Source organism: Opisthocomus hoazin, chromosome 4, assembly GCF_030867145.1.
Source record: "Opisthocomus hoazin isolate bOpiHoa1 chromosome 4, bOpiHoa1.hap1, whole genome shotgun sequence".
NCBI lineage: Eukaryota > Metazoa > Chordata > Aves > Opisthocomiformes > Opisthocomidae > Opisthocomus > Opisthocomus hoazin.
Genome location: NC_134417.1, coordinates 88495332 through 88523313, shown reverse-complemented (window position 1 = coordinate 88523313; position 27982 = coordinate 88495332). Strand labels below are relative to the sequence as shown.

The 27982-nt window shown below is 38.7% G+C and overlaps 1 protein-coding gene across 1 annotated transcript; it reads right to left on the bottom strand.

Annotated features, from left to right (window-relative positions):
- Positions 1 to 130: 130 nt before the first annotated feature.
- On the bottom strand, positions 131 to 27471 carry WDR48 (WD repeat domain 48). Its single transcript, XM_075419830.1, has 19 exons — positions 27397 to 27471; positions 19926 to 20066; positions 18298 to 18376; positions 17933 to 18015; positions 17685 to 17814; positions 15397 to 15485; positions 14391 to 14492; positions 13794 to 14018; positions 12312 to 12386; positions 11881 to 11983; positions 11488 to 11585; positions 9535 to 9642; positions 9056 to 9152; positions 8456 to 8551; positions 6194 to 6299; positions 4648 to 4735; positions 4006 to 4082; positions 2748 to 2940; positions 131 to 2124 (listed from the first exon to the last, which is right to left on the bottom strand). The coding sequence occupies exons 1-19, from the start codon at positions 27442 to 27444 to the stop codon at positions 2029 to 2031; spliced, it is 2034 nt and encodes a 677-aa protein (XP_075275945.1). The 5' UTR covers positions 27445 to 27471; the 3' UTR covers positions 131 to 2028.
- Between the last annotated feature and the right edge of the window lie 511 nt (positions 27472 to 27982).

Sequence of the window (27982 nt, the reverse complement as noted above, 5' to 3'; positions counted from 1 at the left end):
ATTTCTTCAGCCTTTCCCATCACTTCAGGCTTCAAAGGACTTTGAAGCCCTTTGTAATACAACCATTAAATGGAAACGGTCCAAGCTCTAAAATTGCACAATCGATCCAATACACAAAACAATCTGAAAATATTTTAACTAAAGCCTTTTATTCTATACAACTGTGAAACATCATTTACCCTTCTGGCATTGCAGACTCTTCTGTCAATCTTTCCTGAAACTGTGTTTCGGGATGGTTAGAAAGAAAAAAAGAAGGAAAATTACAGCCTTGGCTGATTTCAAACAAAATTACTGGGAGCAATTCCAATGCATACAAAGGGGCAGCAAGACAACCAGAAAAAAACAAAAACCCAAACAGTGCCTACTCTAACAAACGTAGACCCTTGCTATTAATAAATACAAATCAGGACAATTTATCAATAAAAGTTACAGTTCTGTTTAGCCATTTAATTCACAAATATCACTAAAAATGGGCAATTATAGCACAATTGTGCCAAACTGAGCATACACAGAAATGGGATTAAAAACTGAAACTCAAAAGACAGGGAAAAAAGACATGCTAGCTTAGTTCTGAACCATATTTTTTGCTTAAGCAACGAATTTGTTTAGCAAGGTTAAGAGTGCAGAAGGTAATGATTTAACTGTTTTTCCAAACAAAATACGATGAAAAATATTTTACTTTTTGCTTGACCAATACAATCCCAGTAATATTGGGACTTTCTTTAGGCCTCGACCTAAACCTTGATAGCAAGATACAGGAAGGGCAAGAGCATATGTCTCCTGAAGAAACTCAAATAATATACTGCCCTTTGAAGGCACTTGTGCTTCTGCCTCAGACAAGAGTAATTTTTACACAATTTCTTTATGAGGATTTGTAATTTGTTCTGGCTACAAATGGTTTGCTGAGACAGCCCCACATTTTCTCACAAAAAGCTGAAATGCCTTTACCCCCTCCCCCCAATAAGTTAAATTCTATAAAAGACTACTATGAGTCTATGACAGTCACAGATTTTTAGAAATAACAGTGAAAAGAAGATCTGCATAAATCTAACAAAAGAACAACTGCATATAAAATTTCAGAAAAGAAGAATAAGTAATTTTATATCATGAATATGAATTCTGCTGAGAAGTTTCTAAAGTTTAACATGAAACATATGAAGTTATTTTCAGAATGGTCTGAAGTTTCAACAAAATGTCACATAGTTTTGGAGCACAGTTACCAAAAATTAGACTAGTGTGTCTTTAGAACACCTAGGACACAGTGCAGGAAGTAGTTACATATATTAATAAAAACCCAACTCTAAGTTGCTGGAAAGCATGTTCACTCTATTATGATGCACAGCATCATTGGACTGACCCTGCTACAATATTTATCTAGTGTTCTTATTCTGCACGTCAACAGCTCTCTAAAGCAACAATTGAGTTGCAGTAGTAAAACAAGTCTCATGTTAACCCTTCATTTGCAATTAAATGGGCCGATTCTTTGAAGTATGCAATAACTATTTTCTGTTGGTTTTCTTTTCCAAATTTCTTTAGCTGGTAGAAATGTTTGAGTAACCTCTGAGAAATCACTGTAGGAACTTCATGAATGGAATGTACTAAAAATACCTTGTGTGCGGCTCTGAATTATATTGTGAGCACAGCGACTAATATGGCCAAAACAATTTCGTATCGAGCATGAGCAGATGAGGATATTACGTTCTGTAAAAACAAAAGCAAAAAGAAGGAAGCAAAAGTCTGCACTGGATAATCATCCATTTTCTGTACATCTCACACAACACGAACCACTCAGGGACTTCCCATCTCATTTGGCTGAGACTAGGACAGACTTTAGTTTAAATCATATAGATTTTTTCCTCTATATTACAGATCTATTAGTCACTTCAATTAAATGTATACTTTCCGTCCATACTGAGTCATTAGAAGTCTCATCTACCTTAGGGGTTCAGTGGGCTTCTATAGTACTACTCCTGGAACCAGTACAGTATGGTCAAGTAAATAAGTAACCATGGGGGTCCACCACTCCCTTCACGTTGACTTCTGGCGATAATGAAGTGTCAGATCACCACCACTCTTCCAAATGAAGTGCTTTACAGTTCGAAGGTCCATATTCGGATCTAAAACCTAAACAGTAAAAATTCATCTTTTATGCCACAAATCTGTTAGATTGTCAGATATTCAAAGACAAAATGGTCTGGTTGGGCAAAACAATCCTATGGGTGAACTGGCACCAAAGATGAACCATGCAAAGGCTCAGATTTTTCAACTAGCAAGTAAACCTGTGGCATCACTGAAAGATTTTACCGATGTACCACATAACTTTGTATTACAATCACCTCCTCAATATTTAATCCTCATGCACTTGTTACACTTACTAGACAATTCATGATTTTGGACAAATTTTAAACTCTGATAGAAATGTATAATCAAAACCATTCCAAAAATACTAGAAATGGAACTCTCTGGAAGTGTTTTAAGTCCATTTGTTGAGTATGAGTAAGTAATCCTACAAAGGCTACTACCAGACCAAATCAAAACAGGCGTACTATATATATTCTTTGATCTAGCTGTCTGAAACTGTCTGAACTTGTGTCAGCAGTCAGTTAACGTGACGTCAAAACACTTACTTTGTTTTAAAGGTAACAGATAATCTACAGCATATTTCAAGCTCAGTGCTCAGAAATTCACAACTGATACACTGTTAGACATTGGTTTTGTCCACAGGCTAAAAAGCCTGACTAACTTACCTGGTCCTGGCACAGAAGTTCAATCTTCTCCTCTGCTAGCACAGCAATGTCCTCCTCTTTTTCTTGTTCTCCTGCTTTTTCATTATTGGAAGAGCTAGTTGTCTGAGACTCATTATCCAAGTTTATGATTTTCTCATACACATGTTCCATCACTTTCCTCACCTGAAGCATATCACTCGCTGACAGTCGGTCTCTATATAAGGTAAGCAAAGTTTGGGAGGAAAAAAACCTGAGAAACTGTATTGCTTATCTTCAGAATGCCCTAATCTGTAGCAAACTACACAACTACACAGAGAAGCTCTTTACATTCTAAGTTTAACAGTAAATTATCAGGATCATCCAGAATACCATGATAGTAACAGCTATTTATCCAAAGATTCACATAGCAAAAGAGACTCAGAAGTGGTAAGTTATTCAAAAGATCAAATTAAAATCAAACATTAGATGAAAAGTATTGTACACAAGTCTCATTCTCTCAATAGAAAAGGGATTAGTAAGAGAAGGACAAAGGATGTGGAAAAATGAAAGAGATAAGCCAGAATATGCTGTTCACCCTAACATATTAACAAAATGGCATTCTAAAGTAATAAGCAGCAGCAGTTTTTCCACAAAGTACACAAAAAGTCTATGAAACTCCTCTTTCACAAATTGTCTCTGATGTGAAGAATTCAACAAGACTTCAAGAGGAACTAGATATTTGTGGAAAACACCAAAAATTGCCGCATACAAATGGCAGGCTTATTGTCTATGGCATTGACTTGGTATCTGAGGACCTGCGTTGCTTTCTAACCTGTACAGCTCCCAGTTACAGCTAACGTGATGGGCAGACTTTCTTGCACTCCCTACTGTCAGGTTCTGTATCTTTTCCTTTTAAAAAGTGATTACTCACCGCTGTTAGAAATGGGAAACATAATGTAAAACTGTGGTTCCAAACAGCGTAACAATCTACATGTTCCTCTGTTTTCTGATTAAATACCACAAAAGGCAGAAAGTCTAATTTCAGTAGTTAGTTCTTGGACGTTTCTTAGCGTGAAGTTAAGCAACCACCCACTGAACCCAAAAGAAACCTACAGTTCTTTTAAGTATTTTGATATAATTCAGTGCTTCAGAGTGATGCTGCTTAAGTGACTAGAAACTCGTACAAATTCATCAAGCACAATATGATTCTCTGGCAAACTGTTTTTTGCCCCTCCCCCCTTTTTTTTTAAGGTTGCCTTTCTGTTTCTACAGTTTTCAGAGTCAAATATGCATTACTTACTTTTTTAGAGTTTTTGCCCCTGATGATGAATGAGGTTGGAGGTAGAAGGGAATCTTATTGAATTTGGGCATATTTTTCTAGAAGGAAACCAATTTGAAAAGTGTTAATTTAGGACGAATTGTTACCAACTCCTATTTCCACCAGCTGGTATGTTAAGTATATTCAGCTACTAATTACCAAAACTCAAGAGATTCTTAATCAACATAACCACCACAGCCAACTTCCAAATTACTCATACTCCTGAGATGCTTCAATTTAGATGATACACATATTATATCTCGTTTTGAATATAAATTATCATGTATTTCAAAGGAAATTAGGTAGTACTAAAAGACCAAGCAATATGAAGAGTATTCTCTGTTCCTAAGCTCCACACTTGAAAAGGATACCAATTATGCACAGTGCTTTGAGTTCTTTTTCTAGGACTTTCTGTCAAAAGAAAGTGAGCAAAAATACCATATCTAGATATATCAAAAATAATGAATCTCAAGGGGTCTTGAATACAGACCTCAAGTCCACTTACTTTAAACAGAGCAAAAATTTAAAATGTCATTTCAGATCCTGTACAGTTAAAAAAACAAACTGTAGTTCACCTTAAAAAAATACAACAAAAAAAGCAAAGTCTATATATGTGCTACTTACATCCACAGTGATGTCAATTACCCATTGTGGCACAGTTTCATTAAGAAGCATAGATTCTGTTTCACCACCTGAATCCCGACATAATAACCTAAGACATACAGAAATAACCTCTGTGAATGAAAACAATTATTGTAATATGCATTAAAAAGCTTTCAGGAAAGGACCTGTCCTTTTAACAGGCAGGGAGCTTGAACTTGGTTAGCCGGCCCTTCACATTATCAAACTTATTGGGGAAGTGATCATGTATTTTTGGTAAAGACCAGAAAATGTAGCTGCAGGAAGATGACGGATCCCTAGAGCAGAAACAGGGAGAAGTATCTCAGGACATTGTAGGCTACGGCAGAGAGAAATTGAAAAAACTGTTTTGCTCGTGGATTGCATATGTTCGTGTGCTGAAATACGGAGCTGTCAGGAGAAGGGGAAAGGCACCTGGCATAAAGCAATTCTCTTCTGCTTGGGAAAAGTGAGCTTTGTATGTGAAGCGTCTGGTAAGCCCTCACCAAATGGAAAGAATAAAACCAACTTTAAGAAATGCTCACATACAATGGTGAAACAAAGCCACGCATAATGTAATAAATTCCAGTTAAGTGCTTTGTCAAGAGAGTCCTGCAAGCCACCTTTTAGGTCCAATAAGCATGGCTTGCTCCCTTCAGTGGTGTCTTTTCAGTGTTCTCTTCAGAACAAACTATATAAGATGTAAAATCCACCAGTAGAGAATGGATGCAAATGTTAAGCCCCAGCTACAATGTAAACACATTGACACTGCAGAAAAAAAAAAAAAATCACTTTTCAAAGCTGAAAAAGGTCACCCTGTTTTACTGAACAATTCATAGACTGAAAGTTACATAGTTTTTGGGTCTATTCAGCCTGGGAAATAAAAACAATGAATCAAACATCCACCACCCCTAAAATCCACCACGTCCGTAAATACGAAACGCTTCACAGTTGGCATTTGTTTGGCAGCACTATTAAACTGTATCTTGACGTTTCATGTATCACAGTTAGGCTTTTCAATGTACAACAAAAAGAAATAAATCAGTATATACACATTACAATACGGAACCTGTGCTCCTGCCTGCCAGAGCTCAGGACCTTCTAATGGCTCATAAACTATAATTTTGGGAGCTGAAACCAACTCTTGAGTAGGATCTCCAGTCTGAGTCATTAATGCTCAAAGACCAGCACAACAGATCTGTAAGAGAAGTTCTACAGGAATCTAAAGTAGCACGAATGCATTCTAAAACAAAATATAGTTAATCAATTTGCAGGAAGAGGGCACTCAAAGAGATCTCAAAGCTATAACATACAACCAAGAACAATATCCAACTCTTACCATTGTAAAAGCCCACACTTTGTTGAGGTTCAAACCTCATACTCTGTTGGACAACGCAAAATTACCATTGCCAGCTGCCTACTTTGCCTGTTAAGGGCATGTCTTGAATGTACAGTACAAAACGGATGCAAGTATTACATTTTGAGAACACTTTTGCTTGCACAAAGGAAGTGATTGTTTAGCCACTGAATTTACACTCTTGAGTTTTTATACCTGAACAAAGTGCGTCCTCCAGCCTCACCAAAAATAACTGGTGTATGTGGTGGCACTTGGAAGTATCCATTTCCTTTCTGGACTCTGTTCTCCTGTTCACCATTCACTGTAGGAAAAAAATATACACAACAGTGAGACTGCACTAGGCCTTAAAACTGAGTATAAATAGACCAAAAAGCGTCTTCTCCACCTAATAGCTAACGTATTTCATAAATTAACAAAATCATAAGCTTCACGAAAAACAAGAAAATCCCCATTTCCAACACATCGCAAGTATATCGAAAGGAACACTAGAGAGTAACAGGATCAACACAGGTTTGTAGAAGGCCTGTTTCAAAAGCCTTTAAGAAAAGAGCAACAGAGCTCATGAGCCAAAACCTGATTATTAGTTTTCTCTGGTTCCTTAACAGAATTCTGAGGATTTGTCAAACTGCACAACACTAATATTAGAAACCAACTAAAGAGATTCTGCTGAGACGAGACTATTCCCCCACCCCTACACTGACAGTATAGAACTCTGCAGGGTGTTACCTTTGCTCTTCTACCTGGATTTGCCAGATGTCAAAGCAGTTTACTAGTAAAGCTCAGACTCACATTGCCTTGAAGTTACTGCATTCTAAACTCAATTTATTTTTAGCTAGTTATAAGACCATATATAGTATGGTCTTCAAACACTGAAAAACCTGATTTCACATCAGATATTCAGGATACAATTAACGAAAAATCAACACTATTTATGCACCTCTTGAAGAGCACAGCTTCTAGTCATTCAGTTATCTTGAAACATTGCATAGAAGTACTTAGCTGGCTTTCTTTCACCTGAGAAAGATCATCTTGATTACACTGCAGCATCTAATTACTGAATTTGAATGCGATGTTGAATTCAAGCAACACAAGAAATTTAAATGGCATAGTCTCATGAGATAACTAATTCCTCAGCTTTCTGACCAGCAACATATGTAGTGAAAGAAAGGTCAAAAACCACATCAAGCAAAGAAACCAAAAAAAGAAAACCTATTCTCTAATAGAAGGAATGAATGCTACTGAAATTAAAGTGAAAAATCCTACATTTGAAAGATTTCTTTGTAACAGTTCTGTTAATGAGAGGAACAATACTGCACATAAACATATATACATTTAAGTTCTTGTCTCCTTGCTTGAATTGCAGTGTCAAACAGGTGCACTTTATCTTCTTCAGTAGCTGTTCAGTGTCAGTTTCTTAACTGTTATTTTCAAACAGAAAAATGAAGACCAATTCTGAATATCCTAAACATTCCACTAACCCACAGCTATTCACAAAAGAAGTAGTGCAGCATCCGTGTTCCAACAATACAAAAGCCTTGGTTACACTTCTCATATACTGTCTGACTTTCAAGCTGTAGACTGCCAATACACAAGGGAATCAGCAACTTTATCCAGAAAAGCCTGCCAAGTGCTTTAACCCTCTACGCAGGTCATTTTTGAAAGAAGAAAGAAGCTAACTCTTGGCACAATCTTTGTCACAAAATGGAATATCTTGATGAACATCCAGTTTTCTTAATTGCATTATCTGTAGAAAGCAATTTCTTAAATGCCAAAGACGAAACTTTTCAGTCAACTCTGATCTGGGTTGAATTAATTTCAAAATAATCCACAAACTTAAAGAGTTACACAGTCGCTTCTTCTGTGAAATTCAGCCACTATGTCACATTTTAGATAGCTGCGCTTGTTATCTCATGCCTGATTAGACTTACCATTATCACCTTAAAACACCACTCTAAGGTGGTTTTGTATAAACCTACTCATGTATTATTCTAATATCCATTGAACATTTTTTTCCTGATAAATCTTTCTTTTATATTGCTCATAATACCTAGAAGCAAATTGGAATTATATCAAGAGAATACTGGCTAATGTTGCCTAACTGAACGATTGCTCTTTGCTGTCATTATCTAGGCTGTTTCTTTTCCATGTCAAGCCTTAGTTTTGCCAGTAATTGTTTTTCATCAAGGCATGTTTCTGTAACTTCAGAATAATCTATTCGCCTACTTTTTTTACAGACTAGAGTTCTTAAGATATTTGCTGACACTTTCAGAAGAAGAAAGCTACTCAGCAAATTTTACTGTGAAGCAAATTCAAAAGCATTAAAAAACATTAGTCTATAATGCATTACAGAGACAGAGACAAGACAGCAAATCAAGTTGTATCTGTTAAAGAAACAAAAATATAAACAAACAGAATGTATGAACAAACCCTAAAAAAGGAAAATATTAAAATACTAACCATGATTTATTTCATTTTCTTCTTCATCCATTGGATTGATATGTGTTCTAGGCCAATACTCCAGAAGTGCTTGTAGCAGAAGCCCTCCCAGGTTTACTGTCAAGACATAGCAAGGTAGAACTTCCGTTACGCCAAACCCTTGGCATCACAATATTCTAACATCTGATCCACAGCTGAAAACTTTCCCAAAAGTTTGAGCAGTTCTGTTCGCAAAACAAACTATTTATAGGCACAGGAATCTGTTTATCACAGAGCTGCACGTTACAATCTTTCAGAAAAAGCTGGTTTTAGAATCACTACTGCTGGATCACTCACATGCTGTAACATTCTTTACATTAGGGAATAGATCCAAGGTTAGCAATATTACTTTTTCTGTTTTGCTTCTTGAAGGTTTAAAACCAAGTTAAATAGAAAACCTGAACATTACCAAAATGTTTCTGAAAAAAGCAAACACTATCACCTGAGAATTCTCTGCAGAATTTAGTCTCAAGAAAACAAGCCTTAAAATCCAATCAATTGCTGATATATGTGGCACTGGAATACTTTGAAACATACATACTGGTTTGTTTCAGTAAAACACCAATATTAGTTAAAACTTACATTTTGGATCAGAACCATCTGGACTGCTAAATCCAGCATCCTTTGCTGAAACCCACGCTGCAAAGCAGTCACTTTCATCCAGAGTAATTGTCAACATCTGTTGGAAAAAGACCACCAGGAAGAGGAATGCAATAGCTGTTTTGTATTAAACAAGTCTATAAATTCATTCATACTTAGCTGGGAATACAAAACAAAGAATTTCTAAATGCATGATAGCACATTTTGTTTACCATACTGTATTAATTCATAATTGGTACAAGTGGATTTAAACTGACCATAACATGAGGAAAAAAAAATCTGTTATTCAGATTATTAAGAACAGAGGTAAAATTTGCTGGTTTGCTTCAAAATAAACCTAACCCATCAGATAAATGATGATCGTTCTTTAAACTTATGACACACTAAAAACTTTGTGAACAAACAGTATATGAAAACACATGAAATATGAGATTAAAACAACAGATATAGTTGTATCTCACCCCAGTTTTCAAGTCTACTGAGAACCAGTTTGGCACATACACCATTTTAAATCTCTTCTTAATTTCTTCTTCAAAATCTACTTTCCCAAGATCTTCAACTTTACATGCCTGTACACCAAAAGAAATACACAAGGTTTTAAATTCCAAGAATTCAGTTATATCAACACCCCAAATCTTTTACTTGACTTCTGTATACACTTTGAATGATTACGACTTATGATTTTTTCATGAGTACTATAGTCCAGAAACACACAAGTTACAGGTTCAAATGTTTCAAAAAAAAAAAATTGAACAATAGTTGATGTGGTAAGTAATTTTTATTTTTTATTTAGTATTTATTTCCGAGTTAGCGGCATCAAGCCTGTGGAGCGGTATAGAAGTATTACTTCATATTAATAAAACAAATTTTCCCTATCACTGTGCAGATAGGTGTCTTCTAGCATCCTCTGTTATTCTTTTCCCCATCATTATCAATATTTCAGTACAACTCTCCACCAAACACAAATATTTGTTGCAAATCGAGCAACAAATTCAGCTGAACTACTGCAATGGGAACAGCAGTGACTGAATTTGTGTGCAAATTCTTTTTTCCTGTATTAGTTTACCTATCTGTTTTATTTTATACTTTTAAAGTTCCTCAAGTGAGTCTGTTAACAGCCAAATTCTTGTCATCCACTTGCAGAGTCCCGAAACGTACTTTAAGCAAACTCTAAGGACTTATTTCCTCAAAATCCAGGAAAAGTTACAGGAAGCAAAGATTGAAGGGTGTAGCTAGGGTAAGAAAACCTCCTCTCTTCCAGCATCCTCAGTAAAGAGTCTCAGCTTTAGAGTGCAGTGATCCTACACATAAGATGACACTTTGGCCTGGTAAGTAACCCTGTCTCTAAAGCGGGTATGTATTTAAACATATCTAAGAGATGCTTCTGAAACCCTTACTGAAAAAAGAGAAGGAGAATTGAATGAAAGTACAATAGCATTTGACTTTGGTCCTGAGATCTAATGCTGTACTTAAATGCATACCAACTGTAAATGGAAAGAAAAAAAAAACTATTCGATTTTCCAGAAAAGTCATCTAGATAATTTTTAGTAGAAATCTACATTCTCCAACTTAATTCCCTTCTTTCTCACTTCAGTCAGCTACTCGGTGAGTTAACTGAGCATGCTTTAGTTCAGTACTGAATCTTGGCTGAAGCGCTACATAGTTCAAGATGAAAAAAAAGACTTAGAATTTCAAACAGGATTTTGGAAGAGAAGAAATTGCTGACCATCTCACTGATCTGGGATTCCAGTCCTTTCCCTCTCCTCTGACCAATCACTGGATAAAGCAAGTCAAGAAATGCCACACCAAGTCTGTCTCTTCTCACAGGAGCAAGTAACACCTGGTGGGAGCCACACTTCCTTCTGCTAACTCTCCTTCCAGTCCTGCCTTCCTGCCTGCTGTCTTGCCAGCTAAGGAAGGAGGTGGTGATTTCACACTGCCAGAATAATCCACAGACTACTAGTCAGCACATTTGCTTGGGATCAGTGGGTTTGTAGCAGGACCTGAAGCACAGGTTTCCCTTTTGCAGGCTAAGCTTTCTCATGCTATTCCATACTGCACTGGGCAGACATGCCCATGGGCGTCTACGAGCCTTCTGTGAAACAAAACCCAATCAAAAAAAACATTACTATTTTCAGGAGAGAATTCAAGGGTCTGAATTTCAGGTGAATGAAGATGTCAATACTTCATTGAATCCAGGTGAATGAGCAGGTCAGCCTCATGTCCGGCAAAGACACAGAAAAGCTCAGAAATGTCCCCTCCCCTTTCAAAAGCAGTATTTGCATTACATCTTGGGACAGAAAGATGACTTACTTTCTATAACAGGAATCTCATGGGCTAAAAAAATATATAAAAAAGGTACAAAATAATTAATCATCCAACAGTAGATGCTTAACCTGAAATTATATACTTACCTTCAAGACATCCCAGTATGCCACGTTATTATTTGTGTCTTTGGTTAATATGTGTCTCTTGTCATTAAGAATGTGGCACTGAATAATACTAGCACCCCCTAGCAAGCAAACAAGAATTAAAGTCACTACAGTGATTTTTTTTCCTAATAATACATTAAATTCAACTGTATAACATGACATGTGTGATTATTCTTTGGTTTCACTATTTTCTGTAAGGCTTCGATATCACCAAGGTTTAAACACTATTTGAATACTAGGCAGATGATAACCACAGTCTTGTTTCAGTTAAAATCATAGTATCAACTACCTAAAAACTTGAGCCAGTCTTAAAGATCCACCATTTCTGCTAATGACAACAGATTTTATAACATACTCTAGAAAACAGCTGTTTACCTTTTATAACTTGGTCAGGCTGTGTGCACAGGGGTGGTATAGGATTGGTACAATCATTATCATAATCTCCAGATGCTCTAAAATTATGAATTCCCTTCAAAGTCTGAAGAAACAAAATAATGACACATTCACAACAGCCTATAAGCTTGGTTTTTATCTGTGAGTAACAACAGCCACTTCATGCTGCCATTTAGACGTTAACCGTCCAGTTCTGAGTAAGATAATTTATTTTTAAAAGCAACATAAATAGATAGCAAAGGAAGTAATTCAAAGCTTAGTCTCTTTTGATCTATTTCAATATCAGTATTTTATCTTTTTTTTAAAGAAAGCTTACAGATCATAGCAAGAAACAGTCCAACAGTTCCTAAACCAAGACTGCAAATCCCATGACTACTTAACTGAACTCAGGGAGTGTAAAATATATCACTTACCCATTTATTGACAGAGGATTTAGTTGTTGCAACCCAAAGTGCTGGAGGAGGATCAGCTGATCTATCAAGTTCCATCTACATAATGAAACCACAGATATTGTTAGGCATGCTTAACTTAATTTTCCTTTGTTCAATTAATATTTGTTTTGTGTGGACCTGCTACCATACTTCAGTGTATCTCAGAAACAGCATTACTTGCAGTTAACTAAAGAAATACAAAGTTTAAATGAAAAATAACTAAGCTGCATTTTTTGAAACTCCAGAGAAATTGTTTCATATATTCAACACATAAGTTCTGGGCACGGACAGCAGTAGATGCAACATGTCTAAACAACCAGTATTTAAAGTTGTTTCTAGCATGATGCAATCTTGTCCAGTGGACAGTTTGACAAGTGCAATATTTTCTGAATTACTTTGCATTCCAATATTTCACATGGTTAAAAAGAGAATGTAAGAAGTTCTGCACCAGCAGAACTTTATACGTTTGGCTCTGCTGTTACGTTTCTTGGAAAATAACGAATCACTGTAGCTAAGACACTAGAGACCCCTTCTTTGTACAGGTGACCATAGCCTTCGTTTTCCATTTTGAACGAAATTTCTCAGATTCTGACTTTTTCAAAACTACATTAACATATCCAGGATTTTATCTGAACATACTAAGCCAACAGAGTTCACTCACAATGAAAGCCAGATTGCTTATATACTGGTATCTGTTTCAATCGCACACTCCTCACACCCCCACATGTTTCAAGGTCATGGCATCTAAAGTTACAGACAGCAAAAAAAAAAAAAAAATCCACACAGCAGTCTCTTCAAAAGACTCAGACTTGTGCATGCAGTTTCCTCCAGTTCAGAAAACATCATGTTCAGGTGTTCAAAAAAATCCACAACAAATTTTACTCCTGGTTTCCACGGGTATGCAACATATTCTAACACAGTCCTGTGCATATGTATTGCTGTGAAGAAACATCCATTTTTGTCTAAAGCCTTGTCAATGCCAGCTTAGTTTCCTAAAACCGTACTAGAGTCAGGTAAAAACCACTTTTCATGTTTGAAGCACATTCATTTTCAGTAATATCTCAATTTGCATATTTTAGGAAGCTGCCAGGCATTTATCTTTGTCAAACAAATAAGTTTCAGATGTAATTTAGAAGACAAAGCCAATATACTGAAGATGCGGTGTAGTAAACACTTGTTACCCAATACACATTCTTTTACCTACTTATACCTCCAGCCACTATTTCGTTAGACAGCACGCAACACAATTACATTTTTACTGTGAGGGTGACTGAGCAGTGGCACAGGTTGCCCAGAGAGGTTGTGAAGTTGCCATCTTTGGAGATATTCAAAAGCCATCTGGACACGGTCCTGGGCAATCAGCTCTAGGTGTACCCCCTTGACCAGGGATATTGGACCAGATGACCCCCAGAGATCTCTTCTCACCTCAACCATTACGTGATTCTCAGAATTAAAATCAATTACCTTAAGAACTGGTGCCTTTTCTTCACAGATAAGCACACGGATATCAGGATTTCGTAAATCTGTACAATAAATCTTCCTGTCTCTTCCTCCTGAGTAAACATGAGTGAAGGCTTCATTGACCTGCAGAGCCCAAACACCTTCATCATGGACTCGGTATGTGGCTATACATCTCTGCTGCCCAAGGGACCACAGGCGGATAGTCCCATCAGAGCTGCCTGAAAGACACTGAGCAACAACCATCATACTTAAATCAAGCAGGTATTTCAATTTTTTAAAATAATTTTTTCCATAAAGAGCTTTCATAATTCTTATGGTTAAATTTTTCCATCAAGATGGGGCTAAATGAATACTGGCACTTAACAGCTCCAGTCAGAATTTCCAGATACCTTATGTAAACCAGCCCCCCATACCTACGTGCACCTGTAATAAAATAGAGCTTTCGCCCACCAGCATCCTTCCCTTAACCACTAAATATCTGTCAAATACTTGTTAAGCTACCTTCTGCAATCTATGACATAAAACAGTTATCCTATTGAAAAAAACTAAAGACATTTCTGTGTTCTGTAAAATGCCTTTGTCTCAAGTTAAAGCACATACCTGGGTGCCATCTCTGTTCAACAACAAAGCTTTTACATTGTCCGTGTGCCCTTTGAGTTTCATTAGTTTTGCACAAGTTCTCGGATCCCACACCCTTAGAACCTATGGAAGTAGACATTGGGTAACTGGCATTAACACCATCCTTCCCACCAATGCATTTTCTCTACAGAAAAATAAGCTTTTCAGAATAAACTGACCCGTATTCTGAACATGCATACATGCATCACCAAAAACATACTTCATTAGAAAAAGATAGACATAACTAGATCTTATGCACCTCTAATAATCAGATGTGATTTTCTCGCTTGATTTTAATTGCATTTGTTCTGGCTTTTTCTGTCTTCTTAAGAAATTAAAGAATAGAAGTGGCTGGAAACACGATAGAGTTATGTGGGTAAAAAAAAAGATTCTGAGAATCCTCTCAGATGCTTAGCTGGTGTATCCTATTTTTATTTTTACATTGACTTGGAAATAAAATTTTTGCAATGTTAGAAAAAACAACCTGCAGTGGACTTCTGGGTGTTTCAGCTTCCTTTACAACAAGGAACATGAACTATCTCTTGGGAACACTTGTATTTCATTAGCTCACTTCATTTCCCACCTCCTGCAGGGGTCTTACAAATTGCTGGCATCACTTCTTTCTTGTCTGTGGCAACTGCTTCAGCTTTTATAATCATCTGAGTAATGTGCCCCGCAAAATCAGAGCCCTTGGGGTGAAACGTAATGATGTCTAATATAGAGAGGGTCACACAAGATGGTCTGTTTGTCTCTTCTGTCTGTTACCGCTATATGGATATATACACATCTTCGGAGTGAGGCTGGTATTTGTATTCTACACTTACACACCCGCTTAAAAAAAAAACAACACACAACAGTGTCTACCCTCACTATTAAAAACACAAAAGCTGCTACAGACATGACATTGAAAATTAACAAAATTCTCTCTTTACACTAAACTTTGAACTGAAGTGAAACATGAAATAAGCCTTACCAGATTTTTGCTTACCTTTTCAGTGGACCCCGATACAATAACTGTTCCCATTTGATTCATTGCGAGGCTGTAGATAGAATCTTTGTTCCCACTCAGGGAAGAAGCTATTTGAAAACAAGAATTACATTTTCAATTTTAACACTGTCATCTGAAAAACATACTTATTCACTCAAAAATGGTATTTTTGGATACTTTAATACCCTCTGATCCATGAAAGTAGTACCACTCTACCCCACATATAGAGTTGCTTTAAAAAAAAGAAAGACTATAGACAGCATATTGCTAGGAAAACCCCATCCCAATTCTTAATCTACTGCTGCATAAAACTTAAGGTCTTCAGAATCCTGGTGCTCTTTTGGCACCACAACTCACAGCCATGACCATCAAGGTGGTCTTGCTCTTCAAAACCACTTTATTAGCGAACAACACTTCTATGTGATCTTATACGCAGCATTTGGATTTACAGAGATTTTTTTCCAAGCCAAGTAGCAGTAAAATTCTACATTATATATTAAAGGCTTTCCTCTTAACTCAGCAGAGATGCATTACTGAAGCTACACTGCAGTGCTGAAATGTGTTACTTGGGAACGGATGCTACCTCTGTGTTTGGGAAGACCATATGGCAACTCCTTAGCATCACAACTACCATCAGAGTTGAGGAATTCTGCACCATCTAGCCTGATCTACTTTTGGACAGATTAAAGTACCAGTCCCTCAACGGGGAAAAGCACAGACACAGCGAAGGAGAATCGTCTATTTAGAGAGCACCATGAGGCATTTAATGTACACCAAAAAGGCTGAGAATAGCAACAAACTGTCTCGCTCGCAAAAACAGGAAACTACCTAACGATTTACGTACAATACGGATATAAGTTTCTAACACAGCATTTGCAACCCAGTATCATAAGCATTTTGTCACAGTGGAAGAATTATGCAGCTTTACTTCAGGGTCCTCCTAACCACTAGCCATGGCTACCCAAATGTAAACTTTCAAATGAAATCTATTATTTGTAGACAAAATAAAGCGATAGTCTTCCACTGTCCCCACAGAATGCTTGAAGGTGAAAAGGACTGAAAACTCCTCAAGGTCAGCACACTGTCAAACAACCATAATAACTGGTGAAAGGATAAGGTACAGCTATCACAAGCTGGACGCCAGGAATGGAAGAGAGACTCTGAAGTGTACAGAAGCAAAATTTATGCCAGAACAAAAGCAAAGCTCAACTTCACCCTCTTCTGGAAGGGACTACCTCTCAAAAGCAAAATCTTTCTACCTAACTTAACTTATGGCTATGCTGGCTGAGAGACTCCTTAAAAACAGACGTCCTTTTTAATGCTTGCGTACATTGCTTCCTGTAATCACATCAGAAATTAATGCACCAAAAAAAAAAAAAAAAATCATTTGCACTCTGAAAAAGCAATATTGTTAGAAAGGACTGAGGAAAACCAGATGCTTTAAGGACACATACCGTGTTCTTCCCAACAGAAACACTGTTAGTTGGGAGCACAAGAAAGAAAGAAAAACAACTCCCCCGCTTCCCCTTCCTCCCCCTTATGAAGCATTACTGTTCTACCTCCAGAAATGCAAATTTATTTCTATCATCTCAGAGGTAATGCCTCCGCTTCTGTTTGATCTTGAGCTCAAAACAAGCATCAGTTCCTCATTACTCCCCATCTTCCAATTATGACTCACTTGAATCACTTAGGTTCTATACCACTTCCATGGTGTTCAAGAAATCCTTTTTTTTTTCCCCTCCCATAACTGAATTTTCCTGTGAGCCAGCAAATAAATTCTTCCTTCAAAAAACACCCTGTTCAACCAGAAGATAGCATAACTTACAGTTATCAGTAAAGTTTGGTGATAAAATAATTATATTTTCAGTGAAAGAAGATGTCTGAGAAATAGAAGGTAAATCTACTCGGTTACATGCAGTCACGTGCCATCCCAACACTATCCTGCAGTCCAACAGAACTCACTAGAAGCAATCTCTCTTCTGAAGGCTACACAGACCTGCCAGCACAAGGCTATACTTGTTCAGAGAACACCAGCACATTACATTGCAGGAGAAAATGTTCAAAGAAACCTGTCCCTATTCTAAATTCCACAACTGTTGGCTGATCTAGATTTTCAGCTATTATATAATGCAACAAATGGACTGAGTACACACTAAAACCACCTTGAAATTTCTTGCACATTTTCCATGTACGCACAGAAACTGGTATCTACAGTCTTAAATTGATCTCACAGATTACGCTACTCAATAAAATGCATTGCATTTGCCTCCCCTCCCTAGGGTACCTACTTGTTACGGTGTTATTTGAGGCAGTCAGTGCTGTTAGAGTATTCACATCCCAGAGGAATATCTGTCTGTCCAGTCCAGCAGATGCTACCAGTTCTTTATCTTTTGCATACGCTAAGGCTTTCACATAATCCTACAATAAAGTAAATATAACAACACAAATCAACAATATTATCCATTTGAGGTCTACATGTTAATGTTTAAAAGACTGTCAATGAAAACACACAGTATTTACAGATAATGTTTTTCACCTTATGTGTCCTTAGCGTTGACATGCAAAATCCCTTATGTGCATTCCACACTTTAACAGTAGTATCTGAAGAAGCAGATATCACTAAATTGGAAAGAATAAAGAGTAAGCTTTAGTGGCTTACATATTACTTTAGAGCATATTTGTACTGCTCTAATTTCCTTTTCAAAAAGATTAAAAGAAGCATATCTAAACACATTTAAATTGTCAGTAAAACACCTCCTTACACTACTTACCAAACTTAAAATACACATTACACAAATTAATTTTACGAGCTAAGAAGACGGAAAATAATTAAAGCAGTAGATAATATACTTTTATACATAATTTCTGAATATTGTCATTTTCAAACATTTAAGTACTTACATGTTTTACCACTGCAGCAGAGCACAATATCATTTACCCAATCTGTGTGATGTTCCATAGATGCTATATAAGGGTCTTGCTGTAAAATAAGGAAAAAAGTCTGTAAGATCTCTTCACGAATGGAAAACATTGTGACTATCAGATCCTGTTGTGACATCTTTTCAACCTTCAAATGCATCAAACGTTGCCTAATGTAGAGTTGCTTGAAGTCACTATTCCAGAATTATCATGTGAAAGAACTATACAGCTATGTAAGATAGCACAAATTAGTTTTTAGTGTAATTCCTATACATTTTAAACTCACAATTTCATTCCCTCTACAATTTCACCTTAAAGTGTTTGGTTTTGTATCACAGAAATACTTCTAACCAAAGCAACAGTGACCGTCAAACTAATATTAAGTTTTCATTTATGGGATTGGACTTGTTCTGCTGCAGAGAGGAACAGAACAATCAAAACACAATACAAAGATCTCTCAGGATTTCTCCAAGTCATGAACTTCACGAAGTTTTATACTCTGCACCTTTTACATGGAAGTCCTGGTTTCCAGTCATCTGCTCAAGTTCCTAACACCGGCCTTTTGTTCAGTGGAACCCATACGCCAGTATAAGCTGGGGCCACCCAGCTGAAAGGAGCTTGGCAGAAAAGGACCTGGGGTTCTGGTGGACACCAAGATGAACATGAGCCAGCAACACGCCCTTGCCACAAAGAAGGAAAATGGTATCCTGGACTGCATTAGGCAAAGCATGGCCAGCGGGTCAGCAGAAGTGATCCTTCCCCTCTGCTCAGCACTGGTGGGGCCACATCTGGAACACTGCGTCCAGTTCTGGGCTCCCCAGTACAAGAGAGACACGGGCATACTGGAGAGAGTCCAGCAAAGGGCCACAAAGATCATCAAGGGAGTGGAACACCTCTCCCATAAGGAAAGGTTGAGAGATCTGGGACTGTTCAGCCTGGAGAAGAGAAGGCTCAGGGACGATCTCACCAATGTACATAAATAGCTGAAAGGAGAGTGTGAAAACGGGAGAGCCAGACTCTTTTTAGTGGTAGCAAGTGGCAGGACCAGAGGCCACAGGCACAAACCGAAATACAGGAGGTTCCCTCTGAACATCAGAAAACACTTTACGGTGAGGGTGAGGTTGCCCAGGGAGGTTTTGGAGTCTCCATCCTCGGAGATATTCAAAAGCTGTCTGGACATGGTTCTCTCAGTGGCCCTGCTTGAGCAGGGGGGCTGCACCAGAGGTCCCTTCCAACCTCAACCATTCTGTGATTCTGTGACTAATAATTTAGTTCTCTGTCTTCAACACAACATACTCTTCTAATAACTAACAGAATATACACAGTCCTAGTAACTGTAGTTATGTCTCCTTTATCACTGGAAATGACATCACTCAATATTTAACTTTTTTTCTCTCAGCTGTGACTAGTTCTTTGGAGGATAAGCCCAAATGTAAGTTTGTAAAGTCCCAAATATTTTGTTACGATATGAACAATACCAAAATGATTTTCCTATTATAATAATCGGCAGCTGTTAAAACACAGTATTGGATGTATAGCTGTAGACAGCTTACTAGCATGACAACGTGGAAAAAAGTGGGTTTAGACTGAGGAATCATCTCCTGACTTACCTTGTGCTGATTGACACTCCATATCCTTATAATGGAGTCTCGGCCTGCTGTGAAGAGTCTGTTTAATGCTGGATCCAGCTGAAGTGCATTTACCCCATTTCGATTATACTTCTCCACTTCATCTCTAATCACATAGGAAACCTAAAATACATTTACACAAATTCAGTTATGGTATTAAGATGCTGACTTGGCCATAAAATGCTAACATCAATTTCATCTTTGTGAGGTTCTGAGATAGAAAAATATTAAGAGCTTTACAAGCATTAAATAGGTCTGTCAGTTTGAGTTACCAACACCACCTCAGTCATTCCCCCCACTTCCCCCCAAAAAAGGGGGAAGAATCATAGAGAAGATATCAGCAGTGCTAGAACTGGAGCCCAAAGCATTATTTAATCATTACAAGTCAAGCTTAGACCCAGAGAATCCTTAGTTCAGTACCCTACTCTGCGCAGATATTCTGGGTGATCCCAGACAACACGCTGAGTTTGTGTCTCAGTTCTTAGTTTCTACAGCTGCGATGACAGTATTTCCCAGACTCACAAGGGAGAGGATAGGGTCACTGAGGATTACAAAGCAGTTAAAGACTGCAGATACAAATTCTAGACATCTATTTCAGCTGTCGCTATTATTTTGAAACCAATGCTTTTAAAACTACCTACTTTTTAATATAATAAGAAGGACAAACATTTATTGCTCTCTCAGACAGATAAATTACTCAGTTTCTCTCCTATATTTGACAGTACTGTGTGTATAGGTTATGTCATTGTTTTGTTCAGAAACACTAAAGGGAGATTTAAGGAGACGTATTGCGAAGGCTACAGCACTCTCCATTATTACTGTTCAGTAAACACAATTATAAGACACTGCAGTTTCTTCAGAGCTACCCCATTCACACTGTGCTGTATCTCTCCCGATTGCAGAGTTTACTCAGAATTTATGCCTTACTATGAGGAAAGCCCTCATACATAGGGAAAAGGAGGAGAAGCTGCCAGCTATGCCTCTTCCCCGATCCTGTAAAATATAATCAGAACAAGGTAAAATTTTAGGCTTGGTATAATCCAATCTGCCCACAGCAGGAATCATTTGGATACATAAGTACCAGTGTTTTACAAATGCTTTCAAGGCATAGTCTTGGGCTAGAGATCTGAAAGCAATTCTTCACTCCAATAACTGCATTATAGCAGCATAAAGAAAATGTTTTCCAGATCAGATCTCAGTTACACAACATAAAACCAAGAAATTAAACAAAATGTTCAGTGGTCCTTATCACTGAAGAAACGTTTTACAGCATTTCAGATTCTATACCACAAGAACTGACAGGTCCATTTAACGAATGTGGGCAACACCTCAACTGAATTATCCTGTCCCAGTGCAGCATAGTAAGCAAACTGATGCTTATAGAAAGCATGCATCCAGTCCTATTCTGTTTCAGAAACAGCTGGAACAGCTCTATAGACCAACACTGGAGGACCAAAGTTAAGAGCCTCCTGAATCCTTCTGCCCGAATACTCTTCACTACCATTCCACAAGTCCCTTCACTACATTTATGTTATGTCCCAAAGCTCTTAAAGGTCTTCTTGCTCACAGTCTTTGTTAGCCACACACAGTCCTTGTAGAGTCACAGCTCTTCCTCCCAATTTCCGCTTACGTCCTAATTTCCAAGGTTCTCAGCTTCTCTCACCCATTCCAGATTCATCCACAATATTCTTGCTACCCATGCTCAAGTCTCCGCAAACACAGCTTCAGAGACATTACTGAGAGAAACCACCACCAACCATGCAGAATAGTGTTACATTAAAACACTTCAGATACTTGAAGTATTTTTTTTTTGTGATGCAGAGAGCAAGATGCATGAGCAACTCCTCACCTGGACTTGATCATATCATGTCTACATTGCCAGACAACCTGCACAGACTACTTGAGTAAAACAGTATTACAAAGTCAAGGTCTAACATGATACACAACACAAGGCAAAGGGATGGCCATCAAATTCACGCTGCTTTCAAACTCTTCGAATAAAGCCAACGAAAATATTCAGTTAAAAACACCACATATGAGCAGATAAGACACAAACTAAAAGAATTCAAAACCTAACAGTCAATAGATCAATTCAGATGTTAGTTACTAGGGAGAACAATCTCTTCCTGAAATATAGCGTCAGACTGAAGATTAGCAGGGGCTCTTCAGCTCTTGCTTCTCCAAACTGTTAGCGGGGCATTTTTTGACAAATACTCAATTTTTCAATTTGTTCCTCTTCTGTCATTCACCCCACATATTTGTTATATTTTCAAGTATAATATAGAGCTATCTCTTCATTCCTCTCAAATAAGACTGTCAAACTATCTTAGTCACCTAAGCATTTTAATGAGCTCTTTGCTCATCATACTGTTACTTTTTTAATTTAGTAGTTCAAGCAAAGAAGAGGCATAAACAACTATTTTAAAAATGCAAAAAAGCAAAAGGTGGGTTACTGTAGTAAATAAAGTATTTTTCACATATGATTGATACTTTCACGGGACTGTGGAAATGGAAAGTCATGTTTCTATTTTAATCTGGACAGAACTAAAGTAATTTCATAATTTCTTAAAATGCAATGGATAAAATATTTTCTTGCTAAAATAAAGAACTAAACATTGTTCTTAACACAGAAACTAGCAGTGGAAAAAAGTTCATAGAGATTAGATGTAGTAAAATAATTTTAACTTCCTTCTATAATGTAATTTGCATAACTATTCAATTCCCATCTAGCAGACCCTGAAACTGTGGCTGTCGGCTCAGCTGGGCACTGTTCTTCCATCATTCAAAGACACCACCAGGGAAGACTGACAACCATTTCCCACTACCAGTACTGAAATACTCAAATAAAGGTCAAATTTAATTTGCCCTTTATTCCTTTTAATAACTTCCATATACGACTTTAGTCAAACATCTCTTAGCAAGCATTGTTTATATTTTAAGAGAACTGAGACAAAGAGAGGATTTATATTGTTTCAGGCTTAATAAGTCTGTGGTAGATCTAAGAGCGAATGCTAGATCTCAGTACCAGTTCAGCATTAAATGTAACATCATCCTTCTTCCTTCCTGTGAGAAACTTGAAAAAGTAACTCTGCTGTAACAACCGAATCAAAAATGCTTAAAATCTTATTTCTTACTGTTCCTTAAAATGAATCAATAAAAGCAACAGCAACCTGATTTAGAGGACCTGACACTTGTGTAAGAGTGGTGGCAGCAGGCAAACTCACTAAACCCACAAGTTCACTAAGATGAGTAGAGGAAGACTGATGATAATCCACATATGGTTCTCCATTATATTCTTATTTCTAGGAAAAAAGTCAGAGAGCGTTTTTTTGTTTGGTTGCTTCTTTAGATTTGAGTGTCACTGCATATAGAAATATAGGAACTATTAGTAAATACAGTAACTATACAAACAAATACAAACATATAAAGCATATATTCGACTATGTGCATACACACACATATCTAAACAATGTAAAAGCAACCGGCTTTTGGCTGAGAAGAAATTGCTGTGATAAAATTCAACTCTGACCTGCGGCACACACATCTTTATCGCTCCAGATAAGGTATCGTATTCTGCCTAGAGAGGACTTTGAAGGTCACCAGAAGTTGCGATTCTAAGCACCAACAGGCATTCACTTCAAACAGGGCAGACCCAGCGCGCATTATTACTTTGTTCATTGTGTTGATTCACAAAGTTGGTTGCAAACCACTACGATAATAATGACTATGATATAGATCATAGTTGGTTTATTGCCATGGTGGTCTGGGAGGGGCAAGATTTGTGGGATGTGAAATACTTTAATAACCATCAAAGCCTTTTACATTTAAACTGCTGTAGCTTTTATAAACTCCCACAACGAATAACAATCTTTCACTGCAGCAGTGCACAGGCATTACAAGGAGATGGACCTTCATTACAAAGAATTTGTGGGATTCAGTACCCTAAATGGATCAGGACTAATCATTTTAATGACTATCTAAGAGCTCCACAGATAAAGCTACTGTCAACAGATCTGTTTCAGCACACAAAGCCAAGTGAATTTCTTACAGGATCTACGATGTGTTTCCTTCATGGATGAATGTATCAGCTGATCTGAAATCATATCACCCTTGTTACATTACATGTCTTATAACAGACTTTGTCTTAACAGATGCGTAGAATCTGCTTTTAAAAATACCACCACACCACCATGGTGGGGGAACAGCAAACAGCCGAGCTCTGATGGCACTTATTCCTTGTTTGTAAGTAGAGAAAAATTTCAAAGACACAAATGCTATTGTGAGCAATTAAAAAAAAGGTATTTCTCAAAATCACTGGATTGATTCCATGAGATCTGACATGAATTGCATCAAAAAATTGGAGAAACAGCAGTCAGCCACGGTGGGGGGGGAATTAATTGCCTTAGTATCTTGGTAGGGCAGATGTATCCCTTAAAATAATTTTTTAAATGAAGAACATATTGATAGTTGAATTTTTATCAGGTGCTCCAGGCCCTAGAATAAAAGTAATGGAAGGCATTAAGAAGTTCATTTAATCCTTTTACAACTGAATCAACTTATTTGCTATTCATTTGCTTAAATATATGAAATGAATAAAATTTTTAATTTATATATGTATTATATATAAAACATAAAAATAATATAAACATAAAATCTAATAAGTTACAGCATACAAAATCCAGTGGGCTTCTAATAAATGGTACTATTAACAAAATCAGTAGATGAAATATTTTCTAAATGTAAAGCGGTTTTGTTTCACTGCTTTCTACTTGGTGTCACACTGCAGTATTAGTGCATAAATATGACAGTCAGTGCAGACAGATCTTCTTATTCTGTACGAGACTTAAAGACAAAAAGGACTTAAAATCCTTTTGATAATTTTATGAGAAAGATGCTGATCCAAATCACTTGCAGCAAAATTCACACAATCTGTCAATAGGTTTTGAGGGGTGGGGCAAATTTATTCCGGCCAGGCAGCAAGTCTGGGAGAGCAGTTACAGTGCAGCCCCTCACAGTCAGCTGCTTTAAGCTACCTGCTGAAAAGTGGCTTCATCTTGACTTAATTCACGATAACATATCTGAAAGGTACAGCACATGGCCAACCATTTCTCATCACACAGCAGTGTCTGACACACCTCTGCGTCCCCATTCCCTTCCCACATCTCAGGGGACACCCTGACTACCACAGCCTTCAAGACACGCATAGCTAAGCTTAAGAAACACCAGTGCTGCTGGGTATTTCAAATGCGTGACTCACATTTAAATAATTAAACTTCTTACCTTTTTTTAAACATGGAATTTATTGTGAGGCCTAAAACATCTATTCTGATCAAACCCTCATAAACACACAATTATATGTAGTAGCTCCCCAAACTGACTATTTTGGACGGTTCTGCTTACCAGTAAAACAGGTGCATCCAAGATAATAATAGTTCCGATTTCCATAAATCCCCACCAGCTCTCCTGCCATGTAAGGAATCAAGTTCCTCCACGCCCAAGAGGCATTTTTTAAAAAAGCTTCTTCCCCTAGACTCACAAGTTTGGGAGAAATTTCTCCACCTCTCTCACTCTCAAAAGCTTGATGTAGCAGCGCCCTAAATGCTCAGCCACTGTGAAGCAAAATGGATCATTAGTGGTTTTAACTTTCCATCAGTGGCTGATCGATACAACAGCCACTTAGAATTCCATTATATGAACAAAATCCTGACTCTAACCAAGCAGGTAAAACAATAAGAGTGCAAGAAATAAATCTGTTGCAGTTTTGAGCAGGCCGGCAACAACTGAGCGACAGATGATCTCTGTTAACCCCCATCCTCCCATCAGAGGAAGGGAAAAAGGAGGAAAAGGGAGAGAGACTTACAAATAGAATATAAAAAGTCTCACTAATAACATTAAAATATTAAGATAAATAAAACAAAATATACAAAACCGATACTGAGTTTCTTGGAGTTAGGTGGTGGGGTGCACTAGTTTCTCCTCAAGGCTTTATATATGCTTATAACATAATCAAAGTTATTCTCTGCACATCTAGACTTACAATGTACTGGCTGAGACACAGATCTCTAGTAGTACATGAAGTGGAAAAAAAAAAAAAATCACATAACACAATGAAAGCTGAAAAGAACACATCATAAACCAGCACAAACCCAGCTGTAAATACAAGCTTTTGAGCTAAGCAATGTTTGGAAAAGGAATGTAGCAGCTAAAAATGAAACAATGTACTCTTTGATGCATTTTGCTGTCAGGGAAATAATACTTCATAAAGAAATAGGACTACATCAAAGAAGTACCTATTTATCATAAAATCCCCTTCCTTTAGGAGAGCAATCTGAAAAAACTTGTTTATAGCATAGGCAACATAGTTGGTAAAGGGATGTTATATTTTGGATTCTTTGTGTTTTAAAGAATGTCAGAGGGGTTTTTTGGTAGGGCACGGGAATTCTTTCTACAATCTTGGTTGAGTGCTTACCTTAACCACGAAAACCACTAAAGGCTGTAAAGAAGTGCACATTTCCTCTGTATGATAAAACACAAAAGACGTGTTCAAAAAAAGAACCCACCTCTGTTTGGAAGGATCCTAATGCTATTTCAGGCTTAATCAATATTTCTTTTGATCACAGTGGACAGATACAGCCGAAACTTACACTTGCCACTAGAGGTAGGCAGCTTTGCACATTGATAAAGCATTACATCTTTTCTGTAGTGAAAGCTGTAAAAATGTTTAAAGTGCTGGTAGTATCATAACTGAAAACAAAAAAGTTGAGGACCATAATAAAGTCATTTTCCTGACTTTTACTGTTAAAGTACCTTGACTTTTTACGCACATTTTGGTCATTCCGCTCCCCACCAAGGCTACAACAGCGTACTCACAGCTACATAGGCACCCACACCACGAGGTCTGATCGCCTCTCGGGTGAGCTAAGAACTTTTACACCCCCCCAGACTGCCCCGGCCAAGGTTTTCCGTCAGGAAACACTGACCGGAGCTGGAAAGGGGAAGGCGGGCGTGGCGGCTCAGCTCGGCCTCCTCCGGGCCGGGGAACCTGACTCCAGCACCACCTCTTTCCCCTCGGAAAACAGGGGCGGGCAGCCCCTCGCCCCCTCCACGGCCGCTGGTGGGTGTGGGGGGGATGCGAGGGGCGTCTCCCCTTCACCTCAGCGATGCTGGGAAAGGGAAGGGCCGGACTGCGCTGCCACAGAAACCCCCCATCCCTGGCCCTCCCCCAGCCGGCAGCAGCCGCTCCCACAGCCCCTCAGGGCCGGGGGGCAGCGTCCCTGGCCCAGCGCCCTCCCGCCGCTCCCCGCCCGCTGACCCCACCCCCGCCACCGCCCCTCTGCCGGGCCGCGCTCCGCCTCGCCGCCGAGACCCGTCCTCCCCCTCCTGCGGCTGCTGCCGGGCCGAGCCGCGCCAGGGACCCGCCGCGCCGCCCCCCCGGGCCCTGCCTCCCCCTCACCTGCACTTTCCGCCGCCCCGCCGTGTTCTGCCGATGATGCGCCGCCATCTTGCATGTTGACACTCTGATGTCATTTCCGAGGCAGGGAGAGCCGGCCCGGAAGTCCCGCCCCTTCCCCCCCGTCCCAGCCCGCGCAGCGAAACGGGGCGGGGGCGGGCACCGCCCTAGGCGTTGCTAAGGGAACGGCCGAAGGGGGCGGGGCTGGGGAGGGGGCGGGGCGAGCGTTCCCGCCTTGCCGCCGGCTTCCGCCGTGCTCCTTTCAGCCCTTATCCCTCGTCGCGTCCCTGCCCTGCCGCTCCCGGGGTGCCGCCTGCTCTCTGTGCCGTGCCCCAGGGGCTGTGTTTTCCCCCGGCTGGCGGGGTGAGGTCACTTGTCCCGCTGTGGAGGGCTCAGCTTGGGGCTGAGGCGTTCGGGCAGGCCTGGTGCCAGGTGCCAGGCCGGAGGCGCTCAGCTCAAAGCCTGAGGCAGGCTGCGGTAGGCAGAGCTGCTGGTTGCTGGGGCTTTACACACACCCTTTTAGTGCACACGTCCACCCTCTTATTTTTAAGGGTCTGTGGTAAGGGACAAATGCTTAAAAGTGAGATCC

What these genes read in the sequence shown, in the direction of transcription:
- WDR48 (XM_075419830.1), bottom strand. Translation starts at nt 27,444, where the DNA reads ATGGCGGCGCATCATCGGCAGAACACGGCGGGGCGGCGGAAAGTGCAG. An exon ending in GCCTGACCAAGTTATAAAAG is followed by an intron (nt 11,586 to 11,880) that starts GTAAACAGCTGT and finishes TTTGCTTGCTAG; the next exon opens with GGGGTGCTAGTATTATTCAG. An exon ending in AGATGGTTCTGATCCAAAAT is followed by an intron (nt 8,552 to 9,055) that starts GTAAGTTTTAAC and finishes ATGTCTTGACAG; the next exon opens with TAAACCTGGGAGGGCTTCTG.